General features: G+C 42.4%; 1 protein-coding gene across 2 annotated transcripts in view; it reads left to right on the top strand.

Moving 5' to 3' along the window:
* The first annotated feature begins 3,053 nt into the window (after positions 1-3,053).
* The window catches only part of LOC112248488 (glycerol-3-phosphate acyltransferase 4), a 37,047-nt gene continuing 16,294 nt past the window's right edge, over positions 3,054-23,806 (top strand). Inside the window, exons 1-4 of one of the 2 annotated variants that reach the window (XM_024417554.1) lie at positions 3,054-3,251; positions 10,749-11,439; positions 16,024-16,093; positions 16,202-16,502. In XM_024417554.1, the coding sequence (XP_024273322.1) occupies positions 11,266-11,439; positions 16,024-16,093; positions 16,202-16,502 (545 nt within the window). In that variant the 5' untranslated portion in view covers positions 3,054-3,251; positions 10,749-11,265. Of the gene's footprint in view, positions 3,252-10,748; positions 11,440-14,997; positions 15,091-16,023; positions 16,094-16,201; positions 16,503-23,806 lie in introns of those variants that run through there. The other variant, XM_024417555.2, reaches the window with a different exon arrangement.

Below are 23,806 nucleotides of genomic sequence, written 5' to 3'. Positions count from 1 at the left end.
GGTACCTGCAGCATGGAAGGTCCCCAAGAACACAGTGGCATCTATCATTCTTGGGGACCTTCCATGCCATCATTCTTAAATGGAAGAAGCCACCAAGACTCTTCCTAGAGCTGGCCGCCCAGCCAAACTGAGCATTCAGGGGAGAAGGGCCTTGGTCAGGGAGGTGACCAAGAACCTGATGGTCACTCTGATAGAGCTCCGGAGTTCCTCTGTGGAGATGGGTGAACCTTCCAGAAGGACAACCATCTCTGCAGTACTCCACCAATCAGGCCTTTATGGTGGAGTGGCCAGACGGAAGCCACTACTCAGTAAAAGGCACATGACGGCCTGCTTGGAGTTTGCCAAAACGCACCTAAAAGACTCAGATGATGAGAAACAAGATTCTGTGGTCTGATGAAACCAAGATTGAACTCTTTGGCCTGAATGCCAAGCGTCACATCTGGAGGAAACCAGGCACTGCTCATCACCTGGCAATACCATACTTACAGTGAAGCAGGGTGGTGGCAGCATCATGCTGTGCGAATATTTTTCAGGGACTGGGAGACTAGTCAGGATCGAGGGAAAGATGAACGGAGCAAAGTACAGAGAGAGATCCTTGATGAAAACCTCCTCCAGAGGACTCAGGACCTCAGACTGGGGCTACACTCACATTAACATCTGCTAACCATGTGTATGTGACAAATACAATTTGATTTGAGGTTCACCTTCCAACAGGACAGCGGCCATAAGCACACAGCCAAGACAACGCAGTAGTGTCTTCGGGACAAACCTCAATGTCCTTGAGTGGCCCAGCTAGAGCCCGGACTTGAACCCGATCAAACATCTCTGGAGAGACCTGAAAATAGCTGTGCAGAAACGCTCCCCATCCAACCTGACAGAGCTTGAGAGGATCTGCAGAGAAGAATGGGAGACATTCCCCATATACAGGTGTGCCAAGCTTGTAGTGTCATACCCAAGAAGTCTCGAAGTTGTAATCACTGGCAAAGGTGCTTCAACAAAGTACTGAATAAAGGGTCTGAATACTTATGTAAATGTGATATATCAGTTTGATTTTTTTTATACTTTTGCAAAAATGTAAAAAAAAACGGGTTACTTTGGCATTATGGGGTATTGTGTGTAGATTGAGAGAGGGGGAAAAAACATTTAATCAATTTTAAAGTAAGGCTGTAATGTAACAAAGTGAAAAAAGTCAAGGGGTCTGAATACTTTCTGAATGCACTGTAGGTTGGTCATCTAGGTTTGTACCTGTAGACTTTCCATCACCATGGAGAAAAACGATGCACGATATAGTAATTGAGTACATTGAGACATCAAATCAATTTATATAGCCCTTCTTACATCAGCTGATATCTCAGAGTGCTGTCCCAGCCTAAAAGCCCAAACAGCAAGCAATGCAGGTGTAGAAGCACGGTGGCTAGGAAAAACTCCCTAGAAAGGCCAAAACCTAGGAATAAACCTAGAGAGGAACCAGGCTATGAGGGGTGGCCAGTCCTCTTCTGGCTGTGCCGGGTGGCACATAAATGACCAGCATGGTCAAATAATAATAATCACAGTAGTTGTTGAGGGTGCAGCAAGTCAGCACCTCAGGAGTAAATGTCAGTTGGCTTTTCATAGCCGATCATTAAGAGTATCTCTACCCCTCCTGCTGTCTCTAGAGAGTTGAAATCAGCAGGTCTGGGACAGGTAGCACGTCCGGTGAACAGGTCAGGGTTCCATAGCTGCAGGCAGAACAGTTGAAACTGGAGCAGCAGCACGGCCAGGTGGACTGGGGACAGCAAGGAGTCATCATGCCAGGTAGTCCTGAGGCATGGTCCTAGGGCTCAGGTCCTCCGAGAGAGAGAAAGAAAGAGAGAATTAGAGAGAGCATACTTAAATTCACGCAGGACACCGGATAAGACAGAAGTACTCCAGATATAACAGACTGACCCTAGCCCCCCGACACATAAACTACTGCAGCATAAATACTGGAAGCTGTGGCCCCATCCTATGATACCCACGGACAGGGCCAAACAGGCAGGATATAACCCCACCCATTTTGCCAAAGCACAGCCCCCACACCACTAGAGGGATATCTATCAAGTGCTTTGTGAAGTAGCTCAGTTAGTAGAGCATGGTGCTTGCGATACTAGGGTTGTGTTTTTCAATTCCCATGGGGGACCATTATGGAAAAATGTGTGCACTCAACGCTGTGAATAAGAGTGACTACTAAAATGAAACAGGAATGAATAGACAATTTCAGTTTCACATAGAAATAAGTTGCATTTGCAAAGTATTTCAAGAAACTGGAAAACATATCAATCAAGCAAGTATTTATATATTTCACAAGTATTATCAGACTCAAATGTCAAATCCTGGCAAACACTCAAATACATTTAGTTTAAAAAAAAATATTCAGAAAAGTTGTGCACTGGGCCCAGACCAATATAGGCATCATCGGCATTGCAAAGAAGTTGCAGCACTCCCACCCCCAAACTACTTCCCGCGGCTATTTGGTTAGCTCTTGTGCTATGTGGTAACCTCTCGTCTTCCATAAAAAGTCGCTGTAACATATGACCATGTGGGAACACTAACTGTATCAAGGCGTATATCAATTTAACCTTTTGTATTTTAGAAAATGATTTCTCTCTGATATGAAAGATCATTATGCTTCCAAAACCGTACCGTAATGTTAAATTTGAGAATCGAGGCTCTTAACAAATCTCCCCCATACTGAAGACGCCTTCGTCCAATGACTCTCCTGTGTAATGTAATGGAACTCAGTCATCATCAATGTTTGGATCACTTGTTATTCTTGATACATTTTTAGTGTAAACCATATATTTTCAACTGTAAATCATGATGTGAGATTATGATTTATATTGAGTCTAGCGTGGATTACTTTAACTAACTAAATCAGATGTATGATTGCCCTCAATATTGGACCTACTGTTACGCGTTGCAAATGTATCTTTTGTGGTCAGTACCCAGCCAAGCTTCAGTGTTTCCACGTCCCACCACCAGGTGTCAGTTTAGAGACACGGAGGGAGGGTGTTTTTGTTCTTGCTGATAAACACGAGACACCAAAACCAACGAGATTATCGCAGGAACATCTGATGCGCAGCATCATAGTTCGTCCAGAAATACTTTCATCACGTTGCATCCACGCAACTATCCGATAGCCACCGGGTGGAGACAACAATGTGAGAGGTCCGACACAAAGCCCGATACAAAGACGGCTAACATCGATGCTGATCGGACAACCTTGGGTACCAGTGAGTACATTCATGTAACTAAACACGTTTCAGTTAATTGTTAGTATCGTATCAACGTCGTCTTCCATGATAGAAAGCTAACGTTAGCTAGCTAGCACTCAAAACCCGACAGTTTAATATTAGCCTAGCTTGCCAGCTAGTAGTGTGATGTTGATATATGGGGATGGATGCATGAATCGTGACACATTACTGTAGCTAGCAACTCTGTAAAATCTTAAAGCCTATCTGTTACTAATGACATCACTTTTTTGTTAAATGTACCTGCATCATTTTATCGATTATCATACGGTACAATAGCAGCCCCCTCTATTTCTACACCCCAAATAATGTAATTATACTGTAAATAGCCAGCCAGCCTAGCTAGCTATATAGCTTTCATGGCTAGTTATAACACCAGAAACGGCTGGTTAGTTGTACGTTAGTCTAATTTGATCTGGCTGTGTAATACACAATTAATTGGTATGTAACTACACCCTGAAACGAATACCTGTAAAATCGTGTAAATATTCATACAAGCCATAATGTTAAATACAATTACATTTAAACGTACTATATCGGTTGTCTGTGCGGTCTGTCCGAAGGTTCAAACAATATCCAAAGGAAAGTAAACTTTTAGACAGCATATGTAAATAGGTATATGGTATATGGTTCGGTTAGGCACTGAGGTAAGAATTTGTTTTATATTTGGATATTCGGTAACGTAACTCTCTCTTCGACAGCTATTTGAACCAAGCATGACAATGAACATTTTATATTCGGAATCGGGGGAGGATGGAGAACAATCAACACATTTTTTTTATGTCCATAATTTAAAAAAAAACCGATTTCAAACTTTATTAAAGGTGCACTATGCAGAAATCGCTCCGCCATTACCTGGTCGCTAGAATTCTAATAGTTTGCCCAATTTCAGTTTGTGTCGAAACAAGCAAGTATAGTGTAGATTATCACTGTACCATTTAAACCACTGTGAAATATATTTTCCATAAACAAAAATATTTTATTTTCAGCTGTTTGAATCTAGTGTATAAAACTGGAAGTAGAAGAGCAAAAACAAAACTTAAGAACAGGAAGCATAGAACAGCGCACATAGAACAGATCTACCACTTATTATGCTTGCTTTCAATGATTGACTAATCTACAACACATTCCTATATGAATTTGGTCGTATTGCCCAAAGATGTACATATGGCAGTTTTCATTATTATAATTTTTTTTCCAAAAAGTGTAGATAGTTCTCCATCCTCCTCTGATTTAAAATATACTATTTTCATTGTTATGGAATGCTTGGTTCAATTGTCATTGACCAAATATACAATATAAAACACATTTTACCTAGGTGCAGAATCAAACTGTATAGATAGATAGAGTGCCTTCAGAAAGTATTCACACTTAGTTACTGTGTTTTGCATTTGTAGGGCATTACACACGATACCCCATAGTGTGGTGGAATTTTGTTTTTCGAAATTTGTACAAATTAAGATGAAATGTCTTGAGTCAATAACCTTTCGACCCCTTTGTTTATGGCAAGCCTAAATATAATCAGGATTAAAAATGTGCTTAACAATTCACATAATACACTATATATACAAAAGTATGTGGATTCGGCTATTTCAGCCACACCTGTTGCTGACAGGTGTATAAAATCGAGCACACAGCCATGCAATCTCCATAGACTAACATTGGCAGTAGAATGTCCTTACTGAAGAGCTCAGTGACTTTCAACGTGACACCGCAAGTGCTGTTATTGTGACGTGGAAACGTATAGGAGCAACAATGGCACAGCTGCGAAGTGGTAGGCCACACAAGCTCACAGAATGGGACCACCGAGTATTGAAGTGCATAGCATGTAAAAAATAGTCTGTCCTCGGTTGCAACACTCACTACTGAGTTCCAAACTGCCTTTGGAAGCAACATCAAGAACAGTTCGTCGGGAGCATCATGAAATGGGTTTCCATGGCCAAGCAGTCGCACACAAGCCTAAAATCACCATGTGCAATACCAAGCATAAGCCGGAGTGGTGTAAAGCTTTCCGCCATTGGACTCTGGAGCAGTGGAAACTTGTTCTCTGGAGCGATGAATCACGCTTCACCATCTAGCAGTCTGACAGACAAATCTGGGTTTGGTGGATTCCAGGAGAGCGCTTCCTGCTCCAATGCATAGTGGCAACTGTAAAGTTTGGCGGAGGAGAAATAATGGTCTGGGGCTGTTTTTCATTGTTCAGGCTAGGCCCTTTAGTTCCAGTGAAGGGAAATGTTAATGCTACAGCATACAATGGCATTCTAGACTATTCTGTGCTTCCAACTTTGTGGAAACAGTTTGAGGAAAGCCCTTTTCTGTTTCAGCATGACAATGCCCTAGTGCACAAAGTGAGTTCCATACAGAAATGATTTGTCGAGATCAGTGTGGAAGAACTTGACTGGCCTGCACAGAGCCCTGACCTCAACCCCATCAAACACCTTTGGGATGAATTGGGACGCCGACTGGGAGCCAGGCCTAATCGCCCAACATCAGTGCCCGACCTCATTAATGCTCTTGTGGCTGAATGGTAGCAAGTCCCTGCAGCAATGTTCCAACATCTAGTGGAAAGCCTTTCCCAGAAGAGTGGAGGCTGTTATAGCAGCAAAGGGGGACCAACTCCATATTAATGACCATGATTTTGGAATGAGATGTTCAATGACCAGGTTTCCACATACTTTTGGTCATGTAGTGTATGTTGGATGGACTCACTCTTTGTGCATTAATAGTGTTTAACATGATTTTTGAATGACTACCTCATCTCTGCAGCCCACACATACAATTATCTGTAAGGTCCCTCAGTCGAGCAGTGAATTTCAAACACAGATTCAACCACAAAGATCATGGAAGTTTTCCAAGGCCTCACAAATAAGAGCACCTGTTGGTAGATGGGTCAAAAACAAATACACATTGACTATCCTTTTGAGCATGGTGAAGTTATTAATTATAATTTGGATGGTGTATCAATACACCCAGTAATACAAAGAAACAGGGGACCTTCCTAACAGTTGCTGGAGAGGAAGGAAACCGCTCAGGGTTTTCACCACGAGGTCAATGGTGACTTTAAAACAGTTACAGAGTTGAATGGCTATGATAGGAGAAAACTGCAGATGGTTACCCCACAATACTGACCTAAATGACAGAATGAAAAGAAAAAAGCCTGTACAGCAGGGGTTCCCAAACGTTTTTGGCTCACGATCCAATTTTGACATCTGAAAATTCTTGAGACCCCAACTATGTGAAAAAAATTATGTAGCCTAGTTATCAGCCAATGTTAACTTTTTTTATTTGGGGCTATGGCAGTCAATTAAAAAACATTCTGACCATATTTCTGATTGCAAATTAGTCAGACATAAGATACATTATCTCACCAACACTAATGAGATGGGTGTGCTTGATGCATGTCGAGTCGGAGATTCTGAAAGTCAGGGGGCGTGGTCGACAGTGCGCACCTCACCCAACTTGGATCGATATTTGGTTTTAATGCAGCACTGAATCTAGCTTCCCACAGATATGAGCTGGCGAAGGGTACCAAGAGTTTTATGGTGCTTTCAAAACAAATGGCAACTTGGAAAAATACAAGGTGAAATCATGACGTCAGTGATCTTCAGGTCGGAAAGTCTGAGCTCTAAAGTCGTGTCCAAAAGTTTTGAGAATGACACAAATATTAATTTTCACAAAGTCTGCTGCTTCAGTGTCTAGATATATTTGTCAGATGTTACTATGGAATACTGAAGTATAATTACAAGCATTTCATAAGTGTTAAAGGCTTTTATGCAAAGAGTCAATATTTGCATTGTTGACCTCTGCAATCCGCCCTGGCATGAGGTCAATTAACTTCTGGGGCAACAATGCTTGGAGTTTGTCAGAATTTGTGGATTTTTGTTCACCCGCCTCTTGAGGATTGACCACAAGTTCTCAATGGGATTAAGGTCTGGGGAGTTTCCTGGCGATGGACCCAAAATATCAATGTTTTGTTCCCCGAGCCACTTAGTTATCACTTTTGCCTTATGGCAAGGTGCTCCATCATGCTGGAATGTTGTTGTCCATCATTGTTCTTCACCAAACTGTTCCTGGATGGTTGGGAGAAGTTGCTCTCGGAGGATGTGTGTTGGTACCATTGCTTATTCATTAGGCAAAATTGTGAGTGAGCCCACTCCCTTGGCTGAGAAGCAACCCCACACGTGAATGGTCTCAGGATGCTCTACTGTTGGCATGACACAGGACTGACGGTAGCGCTCACTAGAGGTTGACCGTTTATGATTTTTCAATGGCGATACCGATTATTGGAGGACCAAAAAAGCCAATACCGATTAATCAGCCAATTTTTTAATTTATTTATTTGTAATAATGACAATTACAACAATACTGAATGAACACTTGTTTTAACTTAATATAATACATCAATAAAATCAATTTAGCCTCAAAAATGTGAAACGTATTCAGTTTGGTTTAAATAATGCAAAAACAAAGTGTTGGAGAAGAAAGTAAAAGTGCAATATGTGCTGTGTAAAAAAGCTAACGTTTAATTTCCTTGCTCAGAACATGAGAACATATGAAAGCTGGTGGTTCCTTTTAACACAAGTCTTCAATATTCCCAGGTAAGACGTTTTAGGTTGTAGTTATTATAGGAATTAAAGGACTATTTCTCTCTATAAGATTTGTATTTCATATTCTCATAGGCACTTTACTATTGCCAGTGTAACGGTATAGCTTCCGTCCCTCTCCTCGCCCCTACCTGGGCTCGAACCAGGAACACATCGACAACAGCCACCCTCGAAGCAGCGTTACCCATGCAGAGCAAGGGGAACAACTACTCCAAGTCTCAGAACGTGTGACGTTTGAAACGCTATTAGCGCGCACCCCGCTAACTAGCTAGCCATTTCACATCAGTTACACCAACCTAATCTTCAGGAGTTCATAGGCTTGAAGTCATAAACAGCTCAATGCTTGAAGCACAGCAAAGAGCTGCTGGCAAAACGCACGAAAGTGCTGTTTGAATGAATGCTTACGAGACTGCTGGTGCCGAAATTACACAATTTCCCTAGTTATAAGAAATTCATTTTAGCAGGCAATATTAACTAAATATGCGGGTTTAAAAATATATACTTGTCTATTGATTTTAAAGAAAGGCATTGATGTTTATGGTTAGGTACATTGGTGCAACGACAGTGCTTTTTTTGCAAATGCGCTTGTTAAATCATCACCCGTTTGTCGAAGTAGGCTGTGATTCAATGAGAAATTAACAGGCACCGCATCAAATATATGCAACGCAGGATACGCTAGATAAACTAGTAATATCATCAACCATGTGTAGTTAACTAGGGATTATGTTAAGATTGATTGTTTTTTATAAGATAAGTTTAATGCTAGCTAGCAACTTACTTTGGCTTCTTGCTGCCCTCGCATAACAGGTAGTCAGCCTGCCACGCAGGCTCCTTGTGGAGTGCAATGTAAGGCAGGTGGTTAGAGCGTTGGACTAGTAACCGGAAGGTTGCAAAAACTAATCCCCGAGCTGACAAGGTAAAAATCTGTCGTTCTGCTCCTGAACAAGGCAGTTAACCCACCGTTCCTAGGCCGTCATTGAAAATAAGAATGTGTTCTTAACTGACTTGCCTCGTTAAATAAAGGCGTAAAAAATCGGCAAATCGGTGTCCAAAAATACAGATTACCGATTGTTATGAAAACCTGAAATCGGCCCTAATTAATCGGCCATTCCGATTAATCGGTCGACCTCTAGCGCTCACCTTGTCTTCTCCGGACAAGCTTTTTTCCGAATGCCCCAAACAATTGGAAAGGGGATTCATCAGAGAAAATGACTTTACCCCAGTCCTCAACAGTCCAATTCCTGTACCTTTTTGCAGAATATCAGTCTGTCCCTGATGTTTTTCCTGGAGAGAAGTGCCCTTCTTGACACCAGGCCATCCTCCAAACCATCCTCCTCATTGTGCGTGCTGATGCACTCACACCTGCCTGCTGCCATTCCTGAGCAAGCTCTGTACTGTTGGTACCCCGATCCCGCAGCTGAATCAACTTTAGGAAATGATCTTGGCGTTTGCTGGACTTTCTTGGGCGCCCTGAAGCCTTCTTCACAACAATTGAACCGCTCTCCTTGAAGCTCTTGATGATCCGATAAATGGTTGATTTAGGTGCAATCTTACTGGCAGCAATATCCTTGCCTGTGAAGCCCTTTTTGTGCAAAGCAATGATGACGGCATGTGTTTCCTTGCAGGTAACCATGGTTGACAGAGGAATAACAATGATTCCAAGCACCACCCTCCTTTTGAAGCTTCCAGTCTGTTATTCGAACTCAATCAGCATGACAGAGTGATCTCCAGCCTTGTCCTTGTCAACACTCACACCTGTGTTAACGAGAGACTCACTGACATGATGTCAGCTGGTCCTTTTGTGGCAGGGCTGAAATGCAGTGAAAATGTTTTTTGGGGATTCAGTTCATTTGCATGGCAAAGAGGGAGTTTGCAATTAATTGCAATTCATCTGTTCACTCTTCATAACATTCTGGAGTATATGCAATTTTCCATCATTCAAACTGAGGCAGCAGACTTTGTGGAAATTAATATTCTCAATATTCTCAAAACTTTTGGTCACGACTGTAGAATGAGTCCTGTGTTTCCGAGTTGGAATTCCGAGTTTGATGACTGTTCAAAAATAACCCATTACTTATGTCAATAAGTTTCTTCTGTTTTTTAAATTTTTAATACATTTTCAAAAATTTCTAAAATACTTTTTGCTTTGTCATTATGGGGTATTGTGTGTAGATTGATGAGGAAAACAAATAATTTAATACATTTTAGAATACGGCTGTATTGTAACAAAATGTGGAAAACGTCAAGAGGTCTGAATACTTTCCTTATGCACTGTTTTAAGATGCAGAAGAAATGAAAACAGCATCATTGTCATCAACATTGTTGCTTGTGCTGCATTGACCATGCAGACTGAATGCAAGTGTCTCATGGTCAAGCATCAACAAATGCGCTCCTTGAGTGATGAGGCGCGGCTAGGTCTGTGTGGAAAGCGGCATGAAGAGGGAGAGCGGAGAGAGATGACTCAGATAGCTGAGTAAACTATAAAAACAGACGTTACACACGGTGTATCACATTTAACAATCCAAACATTCAAATACCGTTATAGAAGGTAAAGTAAAAACCCCAACCGTTCTGTGCATCAATACTGGTTTACCGTAAAATACGGTATACCACCTAACCCTAGGCCAAGGTCCGGAGCCTGCTGGTTTTCTGTTCTACCTAATAATTAATTGCACACACCTGGTGTCCCAGGTCTAAATCAGTCACTGATTAGATGGGAACGATGGAATGGAACTGGCTTTGAAGTGCAGAGTTGAGTTGAAGGCCTAATACCTTTGGGACACCTGGGAGTTTTCAATGGTTGCAACCAGAGTCCTTTGCCTTTGTTAACAAACAGAGTAGACTAACCTTCCGTTTTTGTTTAAATTTCTTTCAGGTGCATGGGATGCTCAACTGAAGAGGCTTGCTACTTTTGGATCATTTCAACACAATATTCTCAATCCCTTTCAGGCTCCAAAAACAAAGACTTATGTTCTATTGTTGACACATTTGAAACATATTTAAAAAAAATATTTTTTTTAGAGTAGTGCAGGATGGAATTATTATTTTTTGTTGAGTTCTTCTCAGTTTTACATTGTCGACCAATGCACCACATTAAGTTTGAATGATAGGAAGCTAAAGAAAATAACTTGACTGGAAGGCCCAGTTGCTGTAACATATTTCTAAAGCTGGGTGAGGCAGTAGCAAGATGCTGTCCTCTACAGCCATGGATTCACTGGCTAGTTGGAGGAGGAGTCTGGTCCCTCAGACGTCTTAATGAAGGCCGTGTTCTGGCTGAGAACTGAGACCAAGGTCCTAAAAGGCTAACAAGTGAGGCACTGTCCTCTCCTGCTGTTGACTTGCCTTTATATTCTGTGTAGTAGGATCCCCACACTTCCCCCTAAAGCCTCAAGATGGGCCTGTTCTTAGACTTCAACCCCTTTGATAACCTGCTGTGCATTCTCCTGGGCATCTCCTTCACGGTGTGGTTCACCCTACTGCTGGTCTTCATCATCGTGCCTGCCATCTTTGGAGTGTCCTTTGGCATTCGACAGCTCTACATGAAAACACTACTGAAGATCTTTGAGGTGAGTGTGAACCACTTGAGTGTTTGCACGGGTTCATTGATGTTATCAGTTTCTGGTCAGAGAGGACATCACATCTGACATTTGCACATGTATGATTAATATGAATGATCACTAATGGATGCTAGGCATATACATTTCACACAACATTTATGACTGAATTAGACTTGAGTGGAGTGCATGGATTATGCTCACCGTGCAGTGATGTGGCAGTTCCCCGTGTGAACGTGCACTTGACCTAAACTGGGGCTTAGGAATGGGAATGCAGTTTTGTGTAGGTCATGCGCTTCCTCCCCATCTCCAATCCCTCACCTCCTACATCAAAGCTCCATTGTGTGAGTTCAGTTCAGGTCTGTATTTTCACTGTGCTCCATTTCCTTCCCATGAAGTCTTGCCAAACCCTTATGTTGTCACAGGGAGGCTGAGGCAGAACATGTGGTGTACACTTTATATAATGAGTGTGTAATAGCACACAAGAATAATCAATGACTCAACAATGTCATGCTTGTCAATATAATGGGCTACTGCCAAAAGAGTAAGGTTTTGATATCGATTCGTACGAAACCTTCCGTACATATTTCCCATTGTACAAGTGTTCAGAAAGTGACTTTTTGGACCTGAATGCCAAAACATTTGAGAGATAAAGATGCTCAAAGTCTACCATTAGACATGTCTAAATCACTGGAAAATATAAACTATTTATATTTATATTAGAGGTCGACCGATTAATCAGAATGGCCGATTAATTAGGGCCGATTTCAAGTTTTCATAACAATCGGAAATCGGTATTTTTGGGCACCGATTTGACGATTTAAATTTTTTATTTTATTTTTTATATACCTTTATTTAACTAGGCAAGTCAGTTAGAACACATTCTTATTTTCAATGACGGCCTAGGAACGGTGGGTTAACTGCCTTGTTCAGGGGCAGAACGACAGATTTTCACCGTGTCAGCTCGGGGGATCCAATCTTGCAACCTTACAGTTAACTAGTCCAACGCAATAACGACCTGGCTCTCTCGTTGCACTCCACAAGGAGACTGACTGCCTGTTACACAAATGCAGTAAGCCAAGATAAGTTGCTAGCTAGCATTAAACTTATCTTATAAAAAACAATCAATCATAATCACTAGTTAAAGGCATAGAGTCAAAAAGTGATTGAATTCAAATGGACTTACCCGTTTTAAATTCTTATGTCAATCTCAATGTGACTCATATTTAAAAAGAATAGTGCCGAGACTGGAGCACAAAATATGGTCATAGGAAACCTTCTCTAGCCCATGTTTACATAAATCCAATTATTTTTAACTTTAGCAGTACATCTAAGAAGAATCAAGTTAGCTACCTAGATAATGTTTAGCTAGTGATAGTGATCAAAGATGATCTATATGCTGACAATATACTGACCACTCTAACAATGGGAATAAATGTCCACAAAAGCGGAAGGCAGGCGGGATCAGGCGAGACATTCTAGATGTTCGATCGGGTTCAAGTCCGGGCTCTGGTGAGCAGTACACTTGTAAAAAAAGATTATAGAAAACACTTTTTTCATCACCTTCTGCTTCGAACTCTTGCAGATGATTTATTTGTACACGCATTAGCTAAATGTAGCTTGCAAGACAAGAACACAGCTAGCTAAACAGTCTAACATGTAACATTAGCATATCAAACAAGAACGTTTACACCTCATACAAATATAAAAGTATAGTTTCAGCTTATTAAAATGACCTTAAAACAAATTACTGTATGAATGTTGGGCTCAACGAAACAACTGTTTACACTGCCCTGCTTTGAGGCGGGCAACTGTCGGGTGATTGTTGTGTGCAACCTCCGGAGGTAGCGTTCAAGATGTGAGAAATACGCACGTTAAAATTGCAGTAATGTCTCTCGACAATCGATACCTCTCGAGAATCTCTAAAAAATGATCCTTAATTCTTGTCAATGAAAATAGACCCTTAGGCATGAAGTTTACTTTGTAGGATCTGTGCTTCTGACCCTACTTGATCAACCATTCTGGCCTTGTTTAGCCTACTGATGGGTTAAAAAGCGTCTCTCAATATGATGAATCTGAAGTTTCAATGGTTGGTGGGAGCCTAGCTGCCTGGTCACATCTCACTAGTGAGCCCTTGCTAAAACTGAACTAGAGCTGAAACCAGAGAAGGTTATCACCCTCTTTCTTCCTTTCCTTTCTTAAGTGTCGAAAGTAAGCCTGTCAGCAGTTTCCAGCGAACCCCTTTGAGAGTGAATTCTAGTGCCAAAAATAAATGGTCCGGAGGGAGATGGCAGGGGATTGATATATGAGAGCTTTTCAGCTCGCAGTAGTGCCTAGTCTAGTCAACCAGCATTTGTATGGTAGAAGTAAAGGGTTAAAATGACAGATTGTTGGAAACTAGGCTATTGTATGACAGGTTATACTTCACTTGGTTTCTGCAAATACAAGACCTTGGTATTGCTTCAATGATTAAAGTCTCCAACATGTGGAAATCACATCTTGTGCTGCTGGTAACTTGAGTCACGAATGTAACCTCATAACTGGTATATGTGCATGTAGCAGCCTATGTGTGAGCTGGGCTCTGGGAATCGTCTTGCTATCCAGGGAAGGATCTCCCAACTGGCAGCCAGCGGGTGGTTTTATTTGCCCCCCCCAAAAAAAAACATTTATTTTATTATTATAATTTTTGGGGGACATAAAAGACTTTTAAACACCAGGAAATCAGCTCCAAATGATTTTAATTTAAGAAATCTATTCCCAAGTATTCCCACACATAATAGAGAGACACATGATCGTATACAAATGTAAGCAAGGTTTGAAAATATTATTTATGTTTGGGCTTCTTGCGGTCAATTTGTAGTCTACAAATGATTTATAATTAAGTTCCGGCCCCTCGACCATCCTCTCCAGAAAAAATTGTCCCGTGGCTGAATCCAGTTGATGATCTCTGATCTAGGGTATGGACAGGAACATTCTCTCCATGCTTAGGATATCAGATCTCATGCAGAGAAGGGTAATATTGCAAAGATATACCTGACTCTCTTGTATACCAGACTGATGACATAGCACTTTCTGTTCAGCAAGATTACATCGACTGCATAGTAAAGAATGGACAAGGGAGCTTGGAACTCAATCTAGCCTATGCAGTGAGTATGTAGAGGTATCAAACACCAGCAATGTTTTTGCATAATCCTAATCATGTGCTACCACACGCCTCTGCCGTAATTGATGTGTTGGCCTTGCTTTTCCTTGTTCCAGTTTACTGACTCAACAGGATTGCTATGCTCCTCCTTTACTAGCCTACACCCAAACATACACATTGGTGTCCCTATAAGCTGCCCTTTAGTCTTATGATTCACATGTCATGGTATTTTGATGTCAGTAAGGATTTTGTTGTAAACAACTGTAAAATCTCCCGTCGGTGAACAGTGTTCTTTCAAAAGGCATAACGGTCAGTTTCAGTTTCTAAAGAGAACTGTGTCCGTCTGTAGCGCTGTTGACATTGGCCTTGCACCACGTAGTAGCAAAGATGCTTCGCCTCTACCTCTGTTGAAATGATCTTCTCCACAGGTGGTCAGTCTAGTAAATGTCCAGTCCTGTCAGAGGAATGTTGTGCAGCAGTTGATCAGATGAACCGCACCTACTGGCAAGGCCAGTTTCATGGTAAAGCCTTTTAGAATGTGAACACTTTCTTTTCTTAGCATTTTTGTTAGCTAGGTGCTCTAAGCTACTTCCATTAGCCATTTGGCTCTCAGAACTGTATTGGAGTATCGTGGATGTATAAGATGGATGCTTGGGCAGATTGGAATGTTCTGGCAGCAGAATTCTGCTCTGTTGTCTGTCTGTCTTTGTGAACATCAGGATCTTATAATGATGTAATAATGTGTTGTGTGAACTTGCTCAGTGCCTGGGGTTGAGTGAAGGTTGAGAACAGCAGATCCCCTCCCACTTCATCCTTCCTGTTCTGCCTGTTATTGCCAAGGCATGGGGAACACTCTGTTCTTTTCCAGCCTCTTACTAGATTAGTATTTGTCTAAGTGTGCACATACAGATACAATTTTCACATCTGCAGTGCGTTCATCTTAGGTGACTTCTTTGAGGCCTACATAAAACAAACAACTACTATGTGAATGCATTTAAAAATGGAAAATAAAATATTACAATCTAATCATTCTAATGATTTCTGTGGAGACAGACTTCCCTCACAATATCTGTCTGCCTTGGAATTGTAACACCGGCTAATATCAATAACTTATCATCATAGTAGCGTTAACAGATTTGATGTTCTACTGTTTCAGTTTCTGAAATATAGGCCAATTGAAAATGGCACTTGTTGAGATAATGTCTTTATGAACTCAAGTGTTGTGGATAAAAGACCATGGACATATCTATATAGACCTAGCTGTCATTTTATTATCTAATCTGACAAACCGACATCATTTCTGTAATAAGGCATGAAGCTGTTTGTCATTTTATGACATTTTATTTGGTCAGTCTATTGTTTAGAATTTGATTATTGTCTGAATGAGCCAGAAAGTTTTTTTCTCTGCAAAATGCAAGCTAACATCTGTCTACTTTAAATGACTCTGCTTGTAGTGGGCCACACATAGGATTGAAAGAGGAGCCAAGGACAACAACCATCTCTTGTACAAGCCTTACTCTAATGGTGAGTGACGGGCTCTGTGTATGAGTGTGTCGTTGTTGTTAATGAGAGTGTCTGATGGGTAAATTGGTAGTGGTTAACCATTTCCCATGTCTCCGCGGTGCATTTCAGCCATCATCGCCAAGGAGCCCACCTCCCTGGAGGAGGAGATAAAGGAGATCCGGCGCAGTGGCAGTAACCGGGACCTGGACCATGCCTCCGAGTTTGAGATGTCCGACATCTTCTACTTCTGCCGGCAAGGAGTTGAGAGCATCATGGACGACGAGGTGACCAAGAGGTTTTCTGCTGAGGAGCTGGAGTCATGGAACCTGCTGACCCGTAGCAACTACAACTTCCAGCACATCAGTCTGAGGCTGACGGTCCTGTGGGGGCTGGGGGTGGTGATCCGCTACGGCTTCCTTCTGCCTCTCAGGTAAGACCGGGTTAAGGTTAGGGGAAGGGATCAGATGTGGCGCTGGTTGGTACAGTAATAACACTCTGTTTTCTGACATGTGTAAACAAAGATGGACAGGCTGACCTCAGAAACCTCTCCTTGTTTCTCCTAGAGAACATATGACACACTCTTATTATATCATGGGAATTCATTGTGTTTTTTACATTGGATAAAAGTAGAGACTCGGAGCTAGAAAATGGTATGTCATACACTACAGTTGAGGAACAATGGGAAAGTAATTTTGCTTTGAAAGTTGGTAAACTTGTAACCTCACTTTTGAGAAAATGGCCCTTGAATGTTTTGGTACCTACAGGAGAGCTCCTCTTTGTCTACACCCATTCAGCATCGTTCACACCCTCTTAAACACTTTAGCCCCACCCATCTCTTTAAGGATTCACATATGAGGCTATGTACTAAACAACCAAAGACTTCAAGACACCTAGGTTGGTTTATACTACGGGTGTGTTCAAAAAATCTGGAGTGCCAGTGTGCTCTGGGCTTTGATGTCGGATTCGCCGTTTGTAAATTCTGAGCATTTCGCTCTTGGAGCGAACACTGGATGCTCTTGATGAAAAATAGGGTTGATCCGAGCGTTCTGACCTAACAGCAACAGTCAAGCATTCAAGCTAACTGGCTAACGTTGGCTAGCTTGCTAGATACTTCTAGACACAAATGAGAGAACAGCTCACTCTGACCATTTTACTCGCCCTAGCAGAGCTTTTTAGGCTGTTTTTATGTTATCCGTTATCCGTTGGTGACTGCAACTGTGCTGCTGGCAACAATTTAATTACGCTTGTTTAAAAAAGAAAGTACCCCTTTTTCTCCACAATTTCGTGGTATCGAGTTGGCAGTTAAAGTCTTGTCTCATCGACAATCGTACAGACTCGGGAGAGGCTTGAGAGCTGTGCTTTCCCTGAAACGCAACCCAACACATGAATGGCGCAAGCTACACTGCTACTTGACACAATGCCCACTTAACCCGGAAGCCAGCCGCACCAATGTGTCGGATGAAACAACGTACACATGGCGACCGTGTCAGAGTGCACTGCGCCCGGCCCGCCACAGAAGTTGCTCGTGCGCGATGGGACAAGGAAATCCATGCTGGCCAAACCCTCCCCCAACTCGGATGACACTGGGCCAAATTCACACCGCCTCATGGGTCTCCCAGTCGCGACACAGCCCGGGATTGAACCCGTAGACCGCTGCGCCACTCGGGAGGCTTGCCTGGTGGTTTTAATTAAAGTCATTGATTGGGGAGAGTCCTACCTGCCGCCCCATGGGTCTCCCAGTTGTGACAGAGCCTGGACTCGAACCCAGAATCTCTAGTGGCACAGCCTTAGACCACTGCGCCACTCGGGAGGCCCCCTAATTACGCTTTTTTTCCAAGGTTTACTGACACAGGCCATATTCAACCGGTATTGAGCATTTGTACATGTGTCAGATATTCTGCGCTCTGGCACACTCAGACTAGAGTGCTCTGAAATCTGAGTAGATAGCTAGAACGAATTTACCAGCTACGTCTATCGACAGTTGTCGCAGTGACATCATAAACATTCTATTGAAATAGTTACTTGCATAATGGAGTCTTTTTAGCTGACTAGCTAAACAATGAACCATAATTCCAACTCATAACGTTACTACCCTGCATGAATATGCAGGTAGCTAACCAACCAGATTCAATGTTAGCTAGCTAACATTAGACTAGAACTAGCAATGCAAATGGCTCTGCGATAAGAATAATATTACTAAACAGATCATACAAGTAACGTTAGCTAGCTAAACAGCCAGCTAACATTAGCTAGCTAGCTAACAGTACATTTTGACTTGAAATGAAAACGACTTTCTGACAAAATTAGAAACGTGTAATATCAGAAAATGGAGCTAGCTAGACTCTCTTACCCGTATACATGGATGGACGCTTCCCCCTCTGTCACGGATGCCATGGTTGCCCTTAGTTTGAAGATGTAATCCGGAGACAGGTGTTTTATACAACAGCCTTCTGGGTGTTCTCTTTTCGACTCTGTCTGCATATTTGCAATCAAACGCCAGAATTATGTCCATTTCCTTAGCTATCATACTCTAATTCCATTGATTTCCAAACTCGGTCTTCCAGAAAGTGGAGAGCAAAACGTATGCAGTTCTACTATCTTTCAAAAAAACCAGCTCATATTATAAACAGAAGCGTGCTACATGGGAGACCAATCCAAACTAATCTCTCGGCATGACCAGACCACTCATTATCTCAGCCAATCATGGCTAGCGGTAATGTTGCTGTCTTTTTCCATGGCTAAACAAGCTAGGCTCGTAATTTAACCATTTTATTATTATTTACAGATGGCATACAAGTTTGTTATTAAGGCACATGAAAGTTCACATGTTCCAGAAGGCATTTCTGCCATTCCGTTCAAATTGTGCTCCTGTGATGTAGTGACGCGCGACATGCCTAGTTTCCTGAAACTAGTCACATTTACCTAAATTTTCAGACCCTTTGCTATGAGATTCGAAATTGAGCTCACGTGCATCCTGTTGCCATTTATCATCCTTGAGATGTTTCTACAACTTGATTAGGGCCCACCTGTGGTAAATTCAATTGATTGGACATGATTTGGAAAGGCTGACACCTATCTATGTCAGGTCCCACAGTTGGCAGTGCATGTCAGAACAAAAACAAAGCCATGAGGTTGAAGGAATTGTATGTAGAGCTCCAAGACAGGATTGTGTTCGAGACACAAATCTGAGGAAGGGTACCAAAACATTTCTGCAGCATTGAACGTCCCCAAAAACACAGTGGCCTCCATCATTCTTAAATTGAAAAAGTTTGGAACCACCAAGACTCTTCCTAGAGCTGGCCGCTCGGCCAAACTGCGCAATCGGGGGAGAAGGGCCTTGGTCAGGGATTTGACCAAGAACCCGATGGTCACTCTGACAGAGCTCCAGAGTTCCTCTGTGGAGATGGGAGAGCCTTCCAGAAGAACAACCATCTCTGCAGCACTCCACAAATCAGGTGAGGGAAAGATGAATGGCGCAAAGTACAGAGAGATCCTTGATGAAAACCGTCTCCAGAGGACTCAGGACCTCAGACTGGGGGTGAAGGTTCACCTTCCAACAGGACCCTAAGCACACAGCCAAGACAATGCAGGAATGGCTTTGGGACAAGTCTCTGAATGTCCATGTGTGGCCCAGCCAGAGCCCGGACTTGAACTCGATCAGACATCTCTGGAGAGACCTGAAAATAGCTGTGCAGAGCTTGCGAGGATCTGCAGAAAAGAATGGGAGAAACACCCCAAATACAGGTATGCCAAGCTTGTAGCGTCAAGAAGACTCAAGGCGGTAGTCACTGCCAAAGGTGCTTCAACAAAGTACTGAGTAAAATGTCTGAATACTTATGTAAATGTGATCGTTCAGTTTTTTTTTATGTGTTAAATTGTCTAAACCAGTTATTGCTTTGTCATCATGGGATGTGTAGATTGATGAGGGGGAAAAAAACAATTTAATCTATTTCAGAATAAGGCTGTAACGTAACAAAATGTGCAAGAAGTCAAGGGGAATGAATACTTTCTGAATGCACTGTATGTACGTTTTCACTGCGTTCAGCTGAGAGGAAGCCATCACTTTCCATTAAGTATGGAGATATCTCCCCCAGGGCCAGGAGTGAGAGAGTTCGCTGGGCAGACAAAAGGGCAGTGACCCAGGACTAAACCAGTCTGGCCTGAGTCCAATCACCCATGAGCCAGCCAGGCCACCATTGTAGACCCAGACACACAGTCTCCCTCTCTATAGGCTACTAATAAGCCCCTGCTGCACACAGAGACTGAGCTGATGCACTTGGCCTCGCTGTCCCATGCTTGCAGTTGCAAGAAGTGAACATAGAGAGAAAAATCACTTTCCCATAAACAGCTGTTTTATATGAAAAACAATAAGCAACTTTCATTCTGATTGTATTTGTTTCAGATACAGCCACTTAGGGTTTGTTCTCATTGCTGAGAATTAAGAAGAATTTTGATTGGTAGCGATTCTCAAGAGACATGTAAACTTCGGTATTTCTCACATCTCTAACACTACTTCTAGAGGTCTCATCCAACAGTTGACCCGCTGTAAGCAGGGAAGTGTTAACAGAATTGTCTCGTTAAGACCAACATTTATACAGAACAAATACTAATAGCAGAGCAATGTTTTTGAAACAGCAGAAATGTATAGACATTTTCATTATATCTGAGACTTGTTTTATTGAGTTTTCACCTGAATCTGCACTAACAGCCTCTTACATTCTAAAAATGTTGCTGTATCTGTAAGAAATGGGAAGCACAACTGTGTTTTTCCCCACTTGGCTGCTCCAGGAAAGAAGTATGCAGCAAGATGCTGATCACCAGGGGTATTATCACTGTTTTCAAATCAAAATCAACGTTTATTTGTCGCGTACACAGATTTGCGGATTTTATCACAGGTGCAGCGAAATGCTTATGTTTCTAGCTCCAACAGTGCAGTAATATCTAGCAATACAATAGCAATACACACATTCTCCAAAAAGTAAACAAAAAAATAATGATTATGAAATATCAGAACAAGCAATGTCAGAGTCCGGAATATAAATGTATATATAAATGGTGTGTATAGACAGTATATGAATAGAAAAGGTGTGTACAGCAATAGTTATGTAAGATGAGACATGACACTAGAATAAAGTATATACATATAAAGTGGGCAAAACAGTAGGTAAACATTGCCAAAGTGATCCGTGTTCAATGTCTCTATATACGTACAGGGGGCAGCAGTCTCTTAAGGTGCAGGGCAGAGTACCGGGTGGTATCCGGCTAGTGATGCCTTTTCAACAGTCTGATTGCCTGGATATAGAAGCTGTTTTTCAGTCTCTGGCCCTTTTGTTGTACCTGCCCTGTCTCCATCTGGTAGATAGTAGCATGGTGAACAGGCCATTGCTCGGGTGGCTGAGGTCCTTGTTGATCTTCTTGGACGTCCTATGACACTGGGTGCTGTAGATGTCCTGGAGGCAGCGTGCCACCGATGATGTGTTGGGAGAGCCATGCGGTTGCGGGTGGTGGAGTTGCCCTGCAAGGCAGTGATGTAGCCCCTGGCACCACTCTGCCAAGGCACTAACCTCCTCCCTGTAGGCTGTCTCGTCATTGTTGGCTATTAGACCTACCACTGTTGTGTCGTCAGCAAACTTGATGATGGAGTTGGAGTCGTGCGTTGTCACCCAGTCATCAGTGAACAGGGAGTACAGGAGGGAGCTGAGCGCACACTCCTGGGGGGCACCCGTGTTGGTATTCCTCTTGTCAAGGGTGGGATAGGGCAATTTTGCATTTACCTTATGGAATTACTTCCATATTGATAGCATTAAGCCTTGTTTGTTTGAATGTAACTTTAATACACTGAAACTGTACTTTTATATTCATATGAGGGGGGTAGATGTTCAATATGCTAACGTTACTTGCTAGCATAGCTAGCTAGCAGTGTTATTGTCTTGCAAGCTACATTTAGCTAATGCGTGTATAAACGAGAAAATAAACCCTTTAATTGTCTGCATATGCTTGTGAATTGTTGCATTATTCAAGAGCGTAATATGGTTTGGTTGCATTATTCAAGAGTGTAGCTAATATGTTTTAGAGCAGTTGCTCACGTAGTTTAATAATTTGTAAGCTTAGTGGCTACTGTAATGCTGATAATTACGGTACATTTGGAGCTGCAGAGCAAGAATGTCACATTGCCAGACACAATGAAAAGTAAGGCAAAGATGTAATGTAAGATATAGATGTAAATGTACGTCAATGAGAATAGCCTCTAACTATAGCCTAGTAGGCTACAGTTTGTCCCATATGAAAAGTGTTCAGATTGCATTGCAAAGTATCTGATTATAGTATCAAGTATTTTATGGCTTGACCATTGCCATGGAATTCCTGGTGATATCTCATAGGTGCCTCTTGTTGTTCCCACGGTAGTTTGTAAGTTTAGTCATTTTCATCTCACTGTCGTCATTTTGTGGTGAATCTCTAGAAAAATGTAGCTTTAGGCTAAGTAGCTTTGTCTAATGACTAATTACATAGCTTTTCATTCAAGCCCCCTAAAAGCATGCCCAACAGCTGTCATCTGGCTGTGGAGTGGGAAGAGGTAAAGGTGTCCTTTTACTTCTTTAGGACATCAGGGGTGAGTTCAGATTGTAATCTGGTTTATGCGTGGGGGGCAGGTAGGACTCTCCCCAATCAGTGACTTTAATTAAAACCACCAGGCAAGCCTCCCGAGTGGCGCAACGGTCTAAAGCACTGCATCGCAGTGCTTGAGGCGTCAATACAGACCCGGGTTCGATCCTGGGCTGTGTCGCAGCTGGTCGCGACCAGGAGACCCATGAGGCGGTGCACAATTGTCCCAGTGTTGTCCGGGTTAGGGGAGGATTTGGCCGGCCGGGATGTCCTTGTCCCATCACGCTCTAGCGACTCCTGTGGCGGGCTGGGTGCATGCATGCTGACACAATGGCCAGTTGTATGGTGTTTCCTCCTACACATTGGTGGGTTAAGCGAGCTGTGTGTCAAGAAGCAGTGCGGCTTGGCAGGGTCGTGTTTCGGAGGACGCATGGCTCTCGATCATCTCCTCTCCCAAGTCTGTACAGGAGTTGCAGCGATGGGACAAGACTGTAGCTACCAATTGGGGAGAAAAAGGGGTAAAGAAAATAAATCAACACCAGGCAGTGAGCCCCTACAACCACTTTAGGTCAGTGTTCTGAGTCTGTTAACCTCGATCACCTCCTGCTTACACACCTTTCCTCACATGCGATATGGAGCTAATGAGCTCTGCTAAATCCATATCTGCACCTTCTCCTCCAGCCCAGCCGTGTGTAGTTGGGATTCACCTGGATTAGACTTGTTGCCTGCCTGCCAGCTTTACCACACATGGCCATATGGGCACAGGATAACATGGTTCTTATTAATGAGAGTAGGCTTCACTTGGGTAATCAATACATTTATGTGTATCCAGAGAGAAAATCCGTGTCCAATTGACAGCTACCGTTAGTAAGAGGGTAAATCCATTTGAATTCAAACACTTTTTGACAGCACCCTTTTTGATATGAACGAACCCTTCAATACATATTTTTACATTGTATTTACAAGTGCTCAGAAAAGTGACCTTTTGGACCTGAATGTCAGACTATTCAATAAATAAAGGTGCTCAAAGTTGACCTATTTTGCATTCCCCAAATAATATGCATATCTTATATTCTTGGCATGAGTAGCAGGAAGTTGAAATTGGGCACGCTATTTATCCAAAAGTGAAAA

Source organism: Oncorhynchus tshawytscha, linkage group LG04 (genome assembly GCF_018296145.1).
Source record: "Oncorhynchus tshawytscha isolate Ot180627B linkage group LG04, Otsh_v2.0, whole genome shotgun sequence".
Taxonomy (NCBI): Eukaryota; Metazoa; Chordata; class Actinopteri; order Salmoniformes; family Salmonidae; genus Oncorhynchus; species Oncorhynchus tshawytscha.
Note: the sequence above shows the minus strand (reverse complement) of the source record. Positions and strands in the feature narration are given on the sequence as shown.